Source organism: Meleagris gallopavo, chromosome 7, assembly GCF_000146605.3.
Source record: "Meleagris gallopavo isolate NT-WF06-2002-E0010 breed Aviagen turkey brand Nicholas breeding stock chromosome 7, Turkey_5.1, whole genome shotgun sequence".
NCBI classification, from domain to species: Eukaryota; Metazoa; Chordata; class Aves; order Galliformes; family Phasianidae; genus Meleagris; species Meleagris gallopavo.
In genome coordinates, this window is record NC_015017.2 from 28,981,471 (window position 1) to 29,000,094 (window position 18,624).

At 48.2% G+C, this 18,624-nt stretch overlaps 1 protein-coding gene across 1 annotated transcript in view; it reads left to right on the top strand.

Annotated features, from left to right (window-relative positions):
* Nucleotides 1-3: 3 nt before the first annotated feature.
* The window catches only part of KCNJ3 (potassium inwardly rectifying channel subfamily J member 3), a gene marked incomplete at its 5' end in the record, with an annotated part of 28,144 nt that continues 9,523 nt past the window's right edge, over nt 4-18,624 (top strand). The window contains 2 exons of the mRNA XM_010714083.1: nt 4-585; nt 3,660-3,876. Coding sequence (XP_010712385.1) covers nt 4-585; nt 3,660-3,876 — 799 coding nt within the window. The remainder of the gene's footprint in view (nt 586-3,659; nt 3,877-18,624) is intronic.

Below are 18,624 nucleotides of genomic sequence, written 5' to 3' on the forward strand. Positions count from 1 at the left end.
CGGGGGAAGCGGCAGCGCTTCGTGGATAAGAACGGACGGTGCAACGTGCAGCACGGGAACCTGGGCGGTGAGACCAGCCGGTACCTGTCCGACCTTTTCACCACGCTGGTGGACCTCAAGTGGCGCTGGAACCTCTTCATCTTCGTTCTCACATACACCGTGGCCTGGCTCTTCATGGCCTCCATGTGGTGGGTGATCGCCTACATGCGGGGCGACCTGAACAAGGCTCACGACGACAGCTACACCCCCTGCGTGGCCAACGTCTACAACTTCCCCTCCGCCTTCCTCTTCTTCATCGAGACCGAGGCCACCATCGGCTACGGCTACCGCTACATCACGGACAAATGCCCCGAGGGCATCATCCTCTTCCTCTTCCAGTCCATCCTGGGCTCCATCGTGGACGCCTTCCTCATCGGCTGCATGTTCATCAAGATGTCCCAGCCCAAGAAGAGGGCTGAGACCCTGATGTTCAGCGAGCACGCGGCCATCTCCATGCGGGACGGCAAGCTCACCCTCATGTTCCGCGTGGGGAACCTCCGCAACAGCCATATGGTCTCGGCGCAGATCCGCTGCAAGCTGCTCAAGGTAAGGCACTGCCGTAGGCTCGTATCACAGAGCCACGGGACACCCCGTCTGTGTCTCCCAGGGCTGGAAGGGACCTCAGACATCATACGATCACAGAATGGTTGGCCTGGAAGGGTCCTTAAAGGTCATAGAACGATGGTGTGGTTGGCTTGGAAGAGACCTCGCAGCCCCCGGCCCCAGCCCTGCCGTGGGCTGGCTGCCCCCCAGCTCAGGCTGCCCAGGGCCCATCCACGGCCTTGGGTACCTCCAGGGATGGGGCACCACAGCTCTGGGCAGTGCCACGTCCTCATTGCCTCTGGGTAAAGGATTTCTTCCTGAAGCATCATCCCCATATAATAATGTTTACATTCCACACTGTTTCACATGTAAATGCCTATCGGATACTAGATTCTTTCTCTGAGAGGTAACTGCTTGTTAGCTGGAATTGCTTGGTGTGTATTTTCAAAGGAACCTGTTTGCCTTTCTGGCACATTTCTGTGCTCCTGGAGGCTCCAGCTAGAGAGAACTTCATTTCTGTGGTGCATGAACTTCACAGACAGCTGAATGTCAGGGTTAGATGTGCAAAAGCCACGCTAATGGCCCTGCGTGTCTAAGGAAAAATAAGTGTGAGGCATTACCAAGGAAAATTGAATATCTATTTGAGACTCATTATTATGGTTTTATATATAGATGAGCTGAAATAAATGTGCAGTGGGTGGAAGGGGATGGCTTAGGTGATGTTTGGCACACACAGAGCACCCTGCACATTTCCTAGCTGTGGGGGATGTGGTGCTGGGTGTTCTGGGGGCCCCTCTCTGAGGCAGCCCCCTCTGCATGTGAGGGATGCTCTTGTTCCATCTGCTGCACCTGGCCCCAGCAATGCGCAGCTGCCTTTTGCTTGGAGGCATCAGAAGGTGCAGTGCTTTGACCCCAATGGGTATTGCTGGTGGGGTTTTTGGGCAGCATTGCTGCTGCTTGCACCAAGCAGGGCCCTCACTGCATCCCAAATAACGGGGCTGGGATGGTGCTGGGGATGCTCTGAGCGGATACATCCGTTCTTGGTCCTTTCTTTCTGAGCAGTCGGCTGGGGCTGTGGCTCTCTTGTGCTGATAGGAGTGAACCCCTGTTACTGGCTCATGTCAGAAGTTGGATGGTGGCACAGTGTGCACTGAGCTCCGGGAGCAGCCCCGCTTCTTGGAGCGCACTGCGGCGACCGCCCTGCTCTGCACATGGAATGAGCCGTGTCCATATGGCTTTGGAGAGGCTGAGAGGGTCCTTTCTATCACAGATGTAAAAAAAAAACCAAACAGCTCTGTTTATGTCCGAATGGAACAATTCCAGTGGAATTTTGAAAGTTGGTGCTTAGCACTTGGTGTGGCTCCATGCAAACTGTGCTGCCTCCACAGAAGTCCTGCTCTGTGATAATGCTGGAAGGACCCAAGAGCAGAAAGCTTTGCTGCTGTTTTTTGTTTCTTTGTTTGTTCGTTTTTTCTTCTAAAAGTGAATGGTGCCTCAGTGGCTTTTCAGACAAAGTGGTGATGGTTGCCCGGGGCAGAAGCTGTGCTGTGAAAGTGCTCCTCTGGGAGTTCTGTCCATGGGCACCGCAATGTGCGCTCAGTGGAGAGCAGTGCAGAGCTGTGCCTGCTTGCTGCTGCCCTGCTGCTTTCCACGTTGTCCTGCTGGTAGATGCTATGGACAGTTGGAAAGCCTGCGAATTGCTTTGTTGTTATTTTTTCTCCCTGCTAAGAAGATGGTGTAGGGAAACAAGCAAGCCGTAATGGAAATGCTAGCACAGAATTACTGCAAAGCCTCGCTCGTGGCGGAGCTCCTTTTGCAGAATGGATCTCCGTGGTTGTGAAGAGCTGAGAGGAACGCTGGCAGTGCTGTGCTTTGGTGCCCATGTGATGCTGGGTCAGAACAGTCCCCCAAGGGCTTTTTTCTCCACAAGTGTATTGACCAGAGCAGCAAAATGGTGCATGATGGGGGTGGTTATGCCCTGAGCTCAATCCTGCCTGGCGCTCCGGAGCAGCTGTGACGGTGCCTGGGATGGGTTTCCTGGGGCCCCAGAGGAGCTGCAGTAGGGCACAGCAATTTGCCTGTTTTAACCTTTCCCCCATCATTTTCTTCCTCTGTCAGCACATCAAATTGGATACATTTCCTTTTCCAGTGTCCTTAAAGTACCGCATTCTCTTTAACACCCATTTTTATTGATCCTCTCTCGGTTACGATGTCTGTAGTAAGGCAACGTCTCCTTGCAATCAGCACCTCAGCCTTCACCACCTCCTGTCCTCAGGTTCCTGCCCTGCACCCACATTTTGGGCAGCTCCCTGGCATCCTGCTGGCACCGTGCTGCTCCTCACCCTGTCTGCATGCTGTGCTGGCTGCCTTGCCCAGCTTCTGCCTTCTGGCTGAAAAGCAGCAGACTTCTCAGGAGGGAAGGAGCCTTCGGGAGCCGGGCAGATGTTTGTGCAGATGTGCTCTATGTGTTCCTTGGCTCTGTGCGTGAAGCCGTGGTGCTGGGCAGGGCGATGTGGGTGCAATGGGTCGCAGTGCTCACATGCACGGATGAAAGCCCATCTCTCAGCTGGAACTCCGGGGCACTGGGAGACATCATTGTTTCGCTGGGATTACATCTTCCAATCCAGCCACGTTCTGTGAATATTTTAAAAATAGAAACCAAATCCCAGCGAGGCGCTTAATCCCTTTCTGTTCTGCTCTCTCCCTTTTCCTGCAGTCTCTCTGTAGCTCCCACCCGGCCGTGGGGCTCCACGGGGCACGCTGTGGGCAATGGTGGAAATGCATTTCAGGCAGTGCTGCCTGTTATTTTGGGGCTCTACGTATGGCAAACACAAATTCACAAAGCTTTTCTTAAACCCAAATAGAGACTAATGAGAAACTGTAATAAAAATAATGCTTGGGAAGGGGTGTGATGTTCTGTTCCTTCCTATTCACAGCGCCGTGAAGAGAAATAGAGTGAGGAGTAGAGAGGCAGGGAGCCCTCGGTATGGTCTGTGGGTGCTGTGTGAGCTCATGCCTTGATTTGGGGCTCGGGGCCTTCCTCCCACCCTGACCCCTGTCCCTCTGCTCTCCCCCAGTCCCGCCAGACACCCGAGGGTGAGTTCCTGCCGCTGGACCAGCTGGAGCTGGACGTGGGCTTCAGCACAGGTGCCGACCAGCTCTTCCTCGTCTCACCGCTCACCATCTGCCACGTCATCGATGCCAAGAGCCCCTTCTACGACCTGTCCCAGCGCAGCATGCAGACGGAGCAGTTCGAGATCGTCGTCATCCTGGAGGGCATCGTGGAAACCACGGGTGAGTCGTGGAGCAGATGCTCCGCCGTGCAGATGTCGCCCTGCAGGGCTTGCTGCTGCTCAGGCTGCCTGCTGAAGGCCATGCTTGATTAAAATGTGAATATTTCCAGACGGCCAAAGTCTTATTTTCATTGAAAGTAAAAATAATTCAGTGATTTTTCTTTTTTTTTTTGGAAATGTATTTATTACATTCAAAGTGAAAATATTCGACTGATTTTTTTGGAAATGTATTTGTTACCAAAGCAATGCTCTGTGTGAGGTGGCAAAATCCCTGTTTCCTTTCTCAGTGTCACTGCTTGTGCTCGGGTAGGATTTCCTGGAGGACAAAACACGACACCATTAGATCCTGCAGCATTGCCTTTGGTGTGGCTGAGTATCCTTTGACATCATGGTACGGTTGGGTGTCTTGGCATCACCCAATAGTGTGGCTGAGTGTCCTGCAGCATTGCTCAGTGGTACAGTTGGGTGTTTTTTGGCATCACCCCATGGTACAGTTGGGTGATTTTTGGCATCACCCCATGGTACAGTTGGGTGATTTTTGGCATCACCCCATGGTACAGTTGGATGTCCTGCAGCATTGCTCAGTGGTACGGTTTGGTGTTCTGTGGCATCACCCATGGTACAGTTGGGTGTTTTTTGACATCACCCAATGGTATGGCTGAGTGTCCTGCAGCACTGCTCAGTGGTACGGTTGTGTGTCCTACAGCAGCACCTGGGTACTGGAGCTGTGGTCAGGCCGGGGCTGGGAGCTGCTGCCATGCCCTGCTTTACTTTCTGCTCTCTGGCTTCATCAGAAGGATGCTTAGTGGGGATACTCTGAATGTCTTTACCATTTTTCCAGCATTTCTGTGCTGCACAGCTTTGCTCACATGGGTGGCAATCCCACAGAAAGTCAGGCTACAGCATTTCAGTAACGTCAGCCTTCAGCACCAGCGAGGCCATAGCAGCAGCTAAGAATCCTCGCTGCTTTTCAAGAAAACTGCAGTGCATTGCTCAGCTGCCTCATGTTGGGGCTGCCAGGCTGATGCTGCCCAGGGAGCTCCAGGACTGTTCAGCAGGACGGTCTCAAAATACTGCTGCCCGAAGAAAAGGGATTTTGTAAATAGCCCATCAGAATTTGGAACAGGAAGCCGTGTGTTGCTATAATCCACAGATGTTTTATTTTTCAACGTAGACATACACAGAACAAGAAAAACAGGAGGTGTTTTCTGGATTTATAAAGCCTAACTCATGTAAGCTTGCAAATGTTGTGACCTAGTTTTGTGAGATGAGATGAATATTGGGTAAAATCGAGCACAGTGAGTTCTATCTCGATGAAACGTGGAGGGATGAAAGGGTTTTAAAGAATCTTTAATATTGTGAGTAGAGGAGGAAGGCCCTGCGGGGCGGTCTGGTGGTGTCAGGCACACAGCAGAGGGTTGAAATGCCTTCTGCTGGTGTGGATAGAGCGGTGGGACGGAGGGGCCAGAAATAACTCGCAGTTGTTCAGAAGCTGGGCTCCTATTTTTGGTTCTGTGTACAAATGTTGACTGCTTTTCAGTTTGCCTGGGAGAATGAGAAATGTGAGAAGTTGCTTCTTTTTGCCATTAATTCAGATTGCGTCACCATCTCAGTGCCCACTGCGTGGTGTTTGGTTGGAACACGTTCCTTGCTTTGCTGGAATTATGGTTGGCTTTAATGGTGAGGGGACCTTATAGGGTGGTCTGCTGTGTCCCCTTCCAGTGGTGTTTCCTCCCCCATCCCAGAATCAGGAGGTGCTGAGCTGAATGCAGAGCTGCCCACCTGGCAGTCACTCCCTGCCCTTCTATCACCTCCTGCAGGGAAACCATCACCCTTATTCCACATCATTCATTTTTAAACAATATGAAATTGGATTTAAAAACCCAAAAGACTGCATTTGTGCTGTGAGAATGGGTGAGTTTGAGTCATTTTGCAGTGTTGGTGGCTGGTTGGGTGGCCGGTGGCTGATGGCAGCACGAATTGCTATGCATTGTAGGGCTGCATATTTAAAGAAGAGCCTTTGGTATTCATCACCTCTTCAGCTTCTGGAGTTTAAGAGGAGATCTAGTGCTTTCTGCCCATGCTCCTGCTTTGTTTTCCAAGTAAATTATTTTCTGTGTGTGCCCATAAAGTACTGCAGAGCTGTGCTCAGACCCACAGCATCCCTTGTGGTTAACAGGGCACTGCGTCTTCAGATATCTGCTGGTGCCAAAGCCAAGAGCTGGGCAGCCAGCAGATCAGAGAGGAGAGCCAAAAGCATCTGTTTCCTGCTCTGCTCTTAGTGCTGCTCCTGTTTGCATTGCTGTGGCAGGAGCTGCCTTTGGTCTGAAGCAGAGCAAGGCAAAGTGAGCGTGATGAAGGAGAATCATAGAATCATAAAGCCATACAATGGCTTGGGTTGGAAGGGACCTCAAGGATCACGAAGCTCCAACCCCCACCACATGCAGGATCACCAACCTCCACATTTATAGCAGCCCAGGCTGCCCAGGGCCCCATCCAACCTGGCCTTGAACACCTCCAGGGATGGACTGGGCATCCACAGCCTCTCTGGGCAGCTGTTCCAGCACCTCACCACTCTCATAGCAAAGAACTTCCCCCTGACATCCAACCTCAATCTTCTCTCCCTCAACTTCAAACCATTTCCCCTTGTCCTGCTGTTATCTATCCTTTCCAAGAGCAGAGCCACCGCAGGGTTTGGGGCTTGGCTCCATGGCACCATCAGGGCTCCCCGCCTGCTTTGAGACCCTCCAGCATTTGACTCTCCTGCAAATCACAGTTTGAATTACAAGATTTTGTTGATGTTTTTCTTTGCCTTTGTTTTCTGCTTCAAACTTCCGATGAGCGGCGTTACCCAGGGCTTGGGGAAGTGGTAAATATGTACAATAAATTTTGTGCTGAGTGTCAGCAGGGACAGAGCAGTCTCTGGGAGAAGCGAGCTGCGTTCCCTAAGCGGGCGGTTCTTGCTCACGAGCCCCACTTGGCTGATTAAAATCACCATTTCCTATGCCTCTCTCATTAAATCATGTAAAAGTGATTTCTCATAGATGCCTCCCAACTTGATTAAATTATTTCACTGCCTCGTCGCTGACATTTTAATTTCTGGGAATATAAACATTGCTTTACGCTTTCCATACCCTCCTTAATTACAGCTTCGGGTTGTTTAGATACCAACACGTGGTGCATTTTTGGGGCTTTCTGAGCTTTGCTGTGGTGGAGGAGGAGGGGGGACGTGGGGCCGGGCTCCTTCTGTGCCCACCCGGGGGCTGCATGGGAACGCCTGGGGATGCTCGGGATGTTCTCCAGGCTCTGTTTATTTCGGGTTTTTGGAGCGTTGGCTACGATGGAGGAGCCTCACAGCTGAAGTGCTCAAATGGCTTTTCAGCATTCAAAGACGGTTATGATTCACGAGGGTAATTGCTAATCATTTTGGATTATTTTTGATATATCACCAACCCCTCCATTATTATGATAGCATGTAATTTGGGAGAGCGCTGGGAGCGTTTATTTTCACATCCCATTGTCCCGGTTTCACGCTGTTGTGATGGAGCATCCCAGCCCCACTGCCAGCACTGGGACTGCCCAACTTGCAGGTGAAGCTGGAGGGGCTGGGAACCCCCCAGCCCTCTGCCTGCTTTTGGGAGCACAGAGGCCTCCAAATAGCTGCCATTGCTGGATGAGGAGCTGGTAGTATGAGCCTGAAATAGGCATGAGCCCAGCAGGGACGTGCATCGTGTCCTCAGAACTCATGAAATGTTATTTTGAAAACCTCTTAACACCGTTTTCCGATGAAAGAAATCAAACAGCCTGCCAGGTTCTTTAATTGAACGAGCAGAAAGTGGGAATCAAAGGCACATTCCACTGTTTTTAACTTTTAGAAGCATGAATAGCATGAATGGCGGAGATGCGGTCTCCGTGGAAAGGTTTATCTCAGGAGCAGCCACTTGTGAATGATTGCAGAACTGGGGCGACTCGAGGGAACCAATAGCAGCAATACGAACCTTTGTCTTTGGGTAATAGGTTTGGGTAATTTCTAGAGCTTCTTAAAACATTGTTCCTATGTGTGGTTCTCAAGGTCGCATAGATGTAAGGAAACCACCGCTTGCATTGAGCAAAGTTGGAGGTGGAGTGAAAAATGTGTTTGTTCTCTGTTTTCCTTTTATTGTGCCATTTATATCTTGTGTTGGCTTGGGGGGGATGGGATGCAAGGAGGAAACATACTGTGGGCAGAAGGCAGGAGAGAAAAGACTGCTCGGGTGCTCTGGACAATCCCAACCCAGTGCTGGGGTACAGCAGGCACTAGAATGTTGTGATATGATTCTGTGGTCGGGGCAGTTCAGCACATCTTTTTCCAGTGCTAGCATCACATGAGAGCTGCTCGGGAGAAGCACAGCAGGTGCTGTGTGCCTCCTGCTCACAGCACAACCCCCAAAGCTCCCAGCTTCACTGCCTGAAGCCTCCACGGCTCTTCCCTTTTCTTCCTTAGATGTCTTCTGAGATACAGAAGAGACAAATGGTAGTCATTCTAATCTGGAGTTCTGCAGAAGCTTTGCTTTCATCGTATATAATTTAAACAAGCAGTGATTCATCAAAAGTCATGCCTTTGGAAGGATACTTGTTTGCACTGCATCAAACTGAAATGAACAAAGTGTGAGTGTTCTACAGCCCCTGCAAGGCTGTTGCTGAGGTATGGGCGCTAGGATGATCTCCAGCCATCAGTGGTGTTGCACAAAACACTTGGAGATACGCTCAGTGAATGCATCTCGTTGTCTGTTGTAGGTGGAGATATTGGTGGGAAAATACATGGCTGAAATCTGGAATTTGTTTTGCTCTAGGGGCAGAAATCAGTCGAGTAGGACAAGTAATGCAAGGTGCATTTCACCCTTCCTAAGTGCAGTCTGAGCTCCCCCAGCTGGGTTCCTGGGTGCTGTTTTGGGTTGTGCTCACACCAAGGGCTGCTGGAAGGAGGAATGGTCCTTGGGGACAAGGGAGGATGGCAAGCAGGTGAAATGAAATTAAAGATATTAATCGTCATTAGGGCAAAGAATTGTCTGCTGAGTCTGTTTCTTGCTGCTCTGTGTCATATTAATTGCTGACTTCCATGCCATCACCACTCTCGGGATGCTCAGTCTGTGGCGTCTGTCCTTCCTCACCACTCGGGGTGCTGGGAGCCATCCTGCCCATCACCGAAATGATATAAAGCATAAACCTAACTGAAGATTTTTAGCTAAACGTTTCTTGGATAGCAGAGCAGCTCTGGGTTTTTGTGTGCAACCTGTGATGGCTGGGCTGGCCCATATGTGGCATGCCAAGCTGGCATATGGAAGCCACGTGAATGTTTTACGTGATTTCCCAGCACGTATCCCATCTCCTGGGCTGCAGCCTGTCACAGTAGCACGGTGTTGAGTGTGCTGAGGCCCTGCAGTGGCTCTGTGCCCTATTGGAGCACATATGGATCTCAGTGCGGTTTCATATTTGCAAGGGCAATTTGATTAAAGAGACGGGGACAATTTAATTCATAGGGCTCAGGGAACATCATGAGCAAAGTCAGTGCTTCAGATTGGGGCTGAGGTCACTTTCTGCACGCTGCTGAATATTTTAATGTTGTTGTGAGCTATTTACTCATATTTTTAGATACTCCCTAGGGGACACGTCTCAGTACTGGGTGATTCTTCACTGTAGTTTAAGTATCATTAAGTGTGTTTTCACCTTCAGACCTGGAGGAAGAAACAGATTAAAGCAGGCAAAGCGAGCTTCCTGCTCTGCAGAAATGTATTTGCAGCCCTCCCGAAATGGGCCTTCACGCTTGACTGAGAGCAGAGCCCTTTGGTGATAGTTAAAACTTAGCAAGCATTATGTTCTTTGCATTTATAAACACCCATGTGGCCTCTTGATTTGCAGTGCAATTTAGCTGGGAGGGAGGAGAGATGGAGCATGGTGTGTCTGGTGCTGGAGCTGCATCCTTTGCTGCAAGTCTTCTCCAACCTTAGTGATTCTGTGATTCCCTGGAGGTGTTCGAGGCCATGGATGGGGCCATAGGCAGCCTGAGCTAATGGGGTCAGCCAGCTCATGGCAGGAGTGGGGCTGGGGGGACTTTGGGGTCCCTTCCAACCCAACCATTCTATGGTTCTGTGGTCTTTAAGACTCCTTCCAACCCAACCATTCCATGGTTCTATGGTCTTTAAGACTCCTCCCAACCCAACCATTCCATGGTTCTATGGTCTTTAAGACTCCTCCCAACCCAACCATTCCGTGGTTCTGTGGTCTTTAAGACTCCTTCCAACCCAACCATTCCATGGCTCTATGGCTGTGGGACTGTCTATGAAGCATCTTCAGGAGGTTCCTCACTTACTGGCATGTTGGGTGCAGCACTGCATTTCCAGAATGCCTCAGAGGGCCTTCGCTGTGCAATTATTGTAATAACTGAGTAGCAGTGCCTGATGTACTTTTTCTGAAAGAGGCTGTGTTGGCACATAACCCAGACTTCTTCTCCATTAGCTGTTTTGTCTCTTTTTTTCTCTTGGAGGTTATGAACCGATGGTGCTGATGGGCATTAGCAGGGAGCAGGTGGCAATGGCAGAACTGAGTGCATTCTGAGCTTGCCAGTGATGGGCAAACTGCTGTGAGTGGGTTGGATTTCTGACTACAAATGGTTGTGTTATCTGGGTGTGTCATCAGAGGCTGAGGATGCTGCGGGTCCTGGAACAGCTTCCTGCTCAAGCAGCGTTATTTATCACATTATGGACCTTGTTTTTTTTTCTTGCCTATTAACTCCCTGGAGATCTGCACCACAGTACTCCTGTTAGTTAAAGAAAACACAAAACGTATTGCATAGCAAACTCAACCTGACTGTTTTAAACCCATTTGGTGTGGTGTGTGCATTCTGGCTGCTTCACATGGAGCTTTCCAGTTAGTTGGCTTCTAAGACTGGGTTTTTTCACACCTGATCTTTGCTCATTTGAAAACAAATAGCATTCGATGTGGTGGGGATGGGTTGGGGCTGGATGTGATGATCTTAGAGCTCTTTTCCAGCCAAGAACATCCATGATTCTGTGAAACAGTCACGCTTTGTGGATGAGGCGTTCGTGGCACACAGCTGCACGTTCTCTGACTTGTATCGACAGCTTTGTTGGTAGCACAGGGAGTAAATGCAAAAAGAGGTAGAATTAACATTGCTAAAATAATGCTTTCTTGTTTGACCCGATTCCCATCTCCTGTCACATACGACTTGTCAGAGAGCTCCTCGGTTGCCCAAGAGTTGATCCCTAAATGCTCCTCCAAAAGGCTCCATATCACAAAGGTAGTTTCACGGTATTTCAGTGGGAAGGCCTTCAGGAACTCACAGGTTTGAGGCTCAGCCTCAGAATTTCCAGAAAGTTTCCAGTTCTTGGAAAAACCTGCCTGATGTGAAATGATTACTTTCGTAGTGAATGCCTTGATTGCGGTTTGATTATCAGCATCCACGGCGTTTTGATAGGATTTATTGTTTCTGATCACTTTTAAACAAATTACAAACGTCAGCTTTTGTTTTACTGCACAGCTTATGCAGCAAATCACACAGCAGCTCCTCGTGGCCCTTTCCAGCTGCCAAGAGGTGGTTTATATTGAAAAACCATTGATTTTTCAGAGATATGCTGTGTGCTAAGTCACTGCCAAGGCAAGGCATGACCGTAGGGGCAGAATAAGTGATCACAGCACCGTGACTGCTGCTATGCTTACAGCACTGATTGGAATCACAGAATCACAAAATTGCAGGGGTTGGGAGGGACCTCAAGAAATCATTGAGTTCAACCCCCAATGGACACAGCAGCCAAGTGACCAGTGTGTGCTTGGGAGCCTGCTCTGATTTCTGCAGCTAGGTAAGGGTGCTGGGAGAGTTGCTATCTCCCATCTGCCTACGATGTGGAAGTAAAATATCCAGGAGTTCATCTGGGTGTTAAGAGTTTCTGCATGTTGAAAGACACTTCTTCACCATCCCAGCCGTATGGATGGACCCAGGAGCACTGCTGGCCATTGGCTATCAGGAGAAGGTTCTATCTGAGGGGGTGGTCAGGCATTGGAACAGTGGCAGTGGTGATGGCACCAAGTGTGCCAGAATTCAAGATGCATCTGGACAATGATCTCAGATGTATTGTCTGTTTTTTGGGTAGGGTCTGCATGGAGCTTGGACTTGGGCTCAGTGATCTCTTTAGGTCCCTTTCATCTTGGGACATCCCACGAATCAGCACCAGAATACTGCAAAATACAGAAAATTCAACACGTTGGGATTTTTTTTCTTTTGCACATTGTTTAGGGATGTGCTTATTTCCATGCATTTCGTATCAACCCTGACCAATGTCGTTGTCTCAAACTCCTCTTCCAGATCAGCACTTTGAAGCCTTGGGATTAGTGCTGCTTACAGTGAGTGCCTGGGCTTAATGCTTGGCTTAAAAGCTTGGGCACCTGTAGTAACAATGCTAATTCATGACTTGAAGCAGTGATTGAGCACCTGGTGGGAAGGCAGGGCCAACCCAGCGGAGCTCAGGTGCATGCAATGTTCTTGAGTGTCAGGAGGGGCTGGAGCCAGGATCAACCCCTTCCAGACCTCATTTAAGGGTTGGCAGTGGAGATAAGGGTATCTTGTTGGAGATTCCTGCATATCTGAGGCCTTCTGAAGGTAAGCAGCTTCTTTCAGTTATTTCTGCCCCTGCAGCTGCTTCATTTGGGTTCTCATTTGCTGAAGCAAAAGATTTTGCCGCCCTGCTATTATCGCTGTATTTTCCATCACATTATAGCATTACAGCACTGAGCAACCAGACACATTAATAGTGTTCTGCTTGTCTGGGAGTGCTACGGCAGTATAAATACACAATGCATTGAAGAGGTCTTAGCATCATTGGCATGCAGGGGTTTCTTGAATCTTGAATGCTTTTGACCAAAATACAGCACAGAGTCCTCCTGGGAAAGAGGGAAAATCAGTCTGTGCCTACAGAAGGAATCCTAATGCCACCTGGAAGTGATGTTTCTGGGATATCTGTGGGATCCTATTGCTGCTCAGGTGCCTGTCACATCAGGAGTGGTCCCTCTTTTATCTGTGTTAGTTTATCTAGGGAGTGATAGCAAAGAGATGCAGAGGTAGACGAAAACAAGGTGGTTTCCTCAAGCAGCAATTTTTCTAACGAGGTTTTCTCTGCTCCTTGTTATGATATTGATCTGTGTCTGTGGCCTGATAACTCAGGATGAAGCCGAGAGCTCCCATCCCCTGAGTAAATAACGAAGGACATGGCGTGACTAATTGTCCACGATTAAGGACATGTGTCCCCACCATGTCAGTTTGCTCCACAGTGTGCTCTGTGACTCTTCTGTCGATGGCTATTTGCCATTTCATGGTTCTGCATTGCAAAGCAGCTTCTCTATCAGAGCAATGATGCTTTGCTCCCTTCTGTGTTGTTTTCAGCGTTGGGTAGCTGTGGGTTTCTGGCTGATTTTGGCTTCCAGAGGGCTTCTGAGACCAGAATAACTAGAAGTTGGAACAACTTTAAAGTTAAAATTACAACCACAGAGTATAGAGAAGCGCAGGGGTAATAAAGATGATGCCTGGACAGAGCTGTGAATCAATGCTATCCTTGTTCCAGTGCTGGATTGGGTTGCCTTTAAGCACAGAGAGCTGCAGACTCATTTTCCCCCTCCATCAACCAGTCGGGCTCTGTCTGCTGCTAATCCCTGTGCCACTTGCACTTCTCAACTGTAATTTTACTTTCCACATTAAAAACCACATTTCTGCCCAGCTTGTAACCACATCCAAAATGCAACATCTCTAATTTAGAAATCATTACCCTAGATGACAGGCAGTAAAGAGGCCAAAATTGGTCCAGGAAGTAATGTGGCTGCAATGTGCTCTGTCTGCTCCCGGTGGTCAGATCTGTGTTTAAGTGCAGGAGGCTGGGGGTGCTCAGAAAGCTGAGGCTGTGCAGCAGCTGGTGATGCACTGGTTGATTAGATTAACTGACCAGTTAGTTAGCTGGCATCATCAGCTGCCAGGTCGAGCTTGAGTGTGCCAATAGGTATGCTTTGGTGATGCAAGGAAATAATAAGCAGTAAAAGAACTGGAAGAATATTGAAACCAAAAGGAATAGTGAGAATAATAGATAACTGAAGTAAATTGCAGGAATTATTTTCTTTGATGTCTATCAGCTCAATTGTGATGCTGGAAAAGAAGCAGACGTAGATTGCTGTGGTTCTAAAGTGGCTTGCTCTAGCCTTAAGATTTATTGTTCAGCTCACGTTATTACAGTTACTCCTAATGGGAAATGACAACTCCAAGTGGTGCTATTGATGTTCCCTTTTGGAAGTGCATCTGAGACAGCAATGCTGTCTAACAGTGAAGATCTGTGCCCTGCAATGTAACGTTAAGGTTCTGCAGGAGGGTTTTGCAGGGCAGGTCGGTGCAGATGCAGTTGTAGCTCTTTGTACTTTAGAAGATGAACATGCAACATTGCTGTCCTTTTTCAACAAGCTGGTTGGACTCAATGGTCCTCGAGGCTGTCTACAACCTTGATGGATTCTGTGAAACTGTGTAATGTGCTGCTTTTGAACTGGTCCGAGACGATTCATGTGCACCAACTAGTTGTTCTTTGAAATATTTGTGCTTTTCTACCCTTCAGTTTATGTCCATGTTTACCTGAGTTCCAGGGCTGCCTCACTTATTTTATGGGGTTGATGAAAGAGCCATGTTGAGATTGAGGCAGGGATGTTTCTTCTCAATGTTTTTTTAAGAGTTTCCAGAGGGAGCTTAAGCACACTGTGAGAGCAGGAGAATAAAAAAGCAAATTGGGTGTGCTCTGAGGTTTTGGTTTTTCTATCCTCACCCAAAGCTCACATCTGGTGGATGGCAGGATGGGTGTCAATGGCAGGTTTTGCAGAGCCTATGTCCCCATCTCTGGGCCATCAGGCTTCCTTGGCAGCTCCCTCTGTGCCAGAGCAGCTGAACATTTTGTCTTGTTTAAATTATTAAGTGCTTCCCAATGTTTTGCATGTACTTTGCTTTGTGACATGACAAAGCCAAGGATATCTCATGGGTTTTGCCTCTTCACCAGCATCTGAAGCACAGTAATTAGGTACATTTTCTTCTTGGTTTCTTGTCTCTAGGTTCTCATCTTCACTGTAACAGTTTGCTTCTTTGCAGGGGTTGGAACTGGATTATCCCTTCCAACCCAGCCATTCTGTGGTTGTATGATTCTTTCTCAGTTCAGAATGGGACGTGGAGCTCTTGGAACTGTCAGTGTCTACACCACAAAAACTTGGCTGGAAAAAAGCTGGAGCTGACAGTGTCCTCTGGGGCTAGCTGAACATCTTCTCCTTGCCTTAGGGTGCTTGGGAGCTTGCCGAGGAGCAGGGCTCTGGCAGAAAGAGAAGGAGATTGCACATTGCTTGTCGTCAGCACTGTGCTTTGCTGGCAGCCCTGGGAGATGTGGCAGGGAGGGTACCTGCATGGCTCGCCCCTGCTTGCACCCATTCCAGCTGCGGGCACCCAGAGCACAAGGAGCAGAGAGAAAGCAGGCCCTGGAGGCTTCCTCCCTAAATATAGATATCTTCAAACTTCCCCTCGGAGCTCTATCAATAATTCATTCTTTTTTGCCCTTTTATTTTTTAGCATGACGCCTCACATCTATTAGATGCAATCATCTAACGGGCACAAATTGTAGTGCTAAGCATATTCCCAGTGTTTCTCTGTAGCTTGTTTCATCTTCTCATTATACTGCAGATGCTTTAAATTCACGCAGCACGCAGTAATGGGGATGAAATTTCCCACAGTGGAACATTGCTGACTTAATGTTGTGTGATGAAATAGCACAGATTTATATTTAATATTTCTTTTTGAGCAGGCATTGCAGTGCAGGAATTCTCTGCTCACGGCTGCTTCTTGCAGTGTCGCTCAGCAGCCAAGGCTGGGTAGATTTTAAAGCTGGAGGGAATTCATGCAATGCCTTATACTGTGTACCTTGTGCACAGAGTAAAAGGTGGACCCATTTATCCTCAAAAGGCTGTTGTTGAGCATAGGAGCTTGTTGCACAGAGCAGAGGCACCAGCAGAAGGCTGAGCGCTCGCATTGTGATTAATTCATCTGCAAAACTCACTGGAATTACAGCTCACTTCTGCAAGAGGCTTCTAATTGAGAATAAATGCCTCATTAGCACTGAACAGATCAACCTGAGAACATCAGTAAACACAAACAAAATAATTAATGGTGTTCAGGTAGTATAGCACAGCATCCTGGTGCTGCTTGGCTGCTGGTGAGCACAGAGCAGGGACTGGTCCAGGTATGGCTCGGGGTGGCTGCCTGGAGGCTGTAGGGGTGCTCCTGGAAACAGGAGGTAAGAAAGATGCTGAAATGATGCACTGCATGTGATGAGCAGGGACTTGTGTTATGTTCCTTGTTCCGTGTGGTGTGGTATGGGCAGGGCTTGTGTTTGTGGAGGAAAACCACACTTCATGCCCTCCCTGCTAAGCAGTGTTGCTTAATCCTGCTCAGAAACGTGGGGTGAGGGTTAGTGCCCATCAGCAGTGTAGTGGCATAGCTCTTGCTGTGGGATTTAGAATCATAGGATATTCTGAGCCAGATGGGACCCACAAGGACCATCGAGTCCAACTCCTGGCTCTACACACAACCACCCAAAAGTCAGACCGTGTGTCTGAGAGTGGTGTCCAGGTGCTTCTTGAACTCTTGCTGAGCATGACATCCCATGACCTGAGATGGGCCTTCTGATGGATGGAAGCAGTTTCCATGTACATTCAGGTTGTATTTTTTGTTACAGTGAGGGATCTCCCACCCTGACAATGAGGCAAGAAGTTAATGGAGAGACTTTCCCAGCACCTTTTTCTTGATGTGTCAGCATAAAATCAGATATTTAGGGAAATAATTAACAAGTCCTTGACTTGGAGAATATAGCTTGGATAAACTCTTCTCAGTAGTTTCTTGGATTTATCTTATATTTAATATTTACCCTACAGATTAAGAAGTGATGAAACTGATGCCTGCTCTTTTTGGCTTTGAGCAGAGGTACTGGTGGCAACTGCAGCCTGAACAACTTCAGGTTTGCTCCTTCTGCATGTGCTGCATGGAGGCACCTCTGCAGCCCAGCTGCAATACAGGATTGGAAACTATAAGGAATGCCATACAGCATTCACAAGGAATTGTCAAAAATATGGTCTGCGTCCTGAAATTCATATTTATTTTTTTTTTTCCCCCCCAAATGTCAGAAAGGTCCCCCAGTTACAAGATTTTTAAACCTGCCTTTGAGTTTGCAGGCTTGGGGTGAGAGCATTGGTTCAATTTGCATGTAGGGGAATGGGTTTGTATATAAAATTAGAAGCTCCTCGTGGGCATATAGCAATTGCATATAGCAATTTGTACAGCACAGCTTTGAGTTGTCTTATTTATTCTCTGAGGGAATGCATGGGAATAACAAGTATGCTGCGTGACGTCACAGTGCAATATATATTGTTGCTAATTAACCTTTGCTGACTGCTGTAATAGTCTCTCTCCTGTGCACACTACAGGAAATTATTTTCTGCTATATTATCTTCAAGATGCTTTGTATGTAAGGTGTAGTGGCAGATGGGCCATATGAAGAAAGCAGGATTCAATAACTTGGGGTCTTATCTGCCTGCCTGGCCTTCCCACCAGGAATTGTTGGGCCTGTTTTTAGTGTGAGATTTTTGTTTGCTTGAATATGGGAGAGGTTTGGTGATGCTGTGAATGAAGGGACAGCTCTGCATTGCATCTGGTAGTAAGAAGTAAGAGTAAGGAGAGACCAGGCAGATGTATTACCAAAGGGATAACATAATGCAAAGCTACTGAATGCGTGATGAGGCTTCTTAAGAGTTTGGGTTTAGCAGAGGGAGCAGGGTGGACAGGGAGACTGTGGGGATGCTGTGCTATAGCCATTGCTACTGGGGCATCCGATGCTTTTCCCACTGACTGCTTCTGGAAATGAGTGACTGATAGTGCTCTTGTGGCTTTGCTGTCATTTAGGTGTAATTCTTCTCATTACAGAGCAGCACAGGCAGTTCCTGCTGGCACTCATGTCCCCACAGCGATCTGTAAGGCTGTGTTGGCTTGGAGCTCTGTGTCTGTGGGCAGGGCATTGCTCACCAATGCATGGGCTCAGGAATGTGAGCAACACTTCACCTTCTCACCCCGTTATTTCAGCAACAAGACAGAGTTTTCTTCACTGTGTCTAGTAATAAAAGTGTAGGCAAACACAGCCTTATGCTTGATGCAATGAAATGAAGCATGGATGTTTAGATATTGTGTTGGGGGACATGGCACAGTGAGAACTATTGGTGATAGATTGAACTTGGATGATCTTGGAGGTCTTTTCCAACCTTGGTGATTCTATGATTCTGTGTCTGATGAAAGGCTGTGGTCTGGCAGGAGCCACACGGACCCTATGGGAGCTTTCTACCCCTCATCCCATAAGTTGTTTGCTACACACGTGTGCTACGTATGTATATATTTTTATATATATACACACACTGGGGAGAGCCTGATTTCCTGAAGATACTTTTATAGCCCCAGGATTATCAAAGAGATGATCAAAATACTCATTTCACCCAGAACTGACAACGTTAAAGCATCTATTTCTTGGGAAGCTCTGTGTGCCTGACGTGTTTGCAAGAAATGTTTGTCAGCTAAAACTGAAGACGCTGCGGCAAATGCTATGTTTAGTTCAAGGGATTTTGTGTTAAGCACTGTGAATTAATTTTAAAT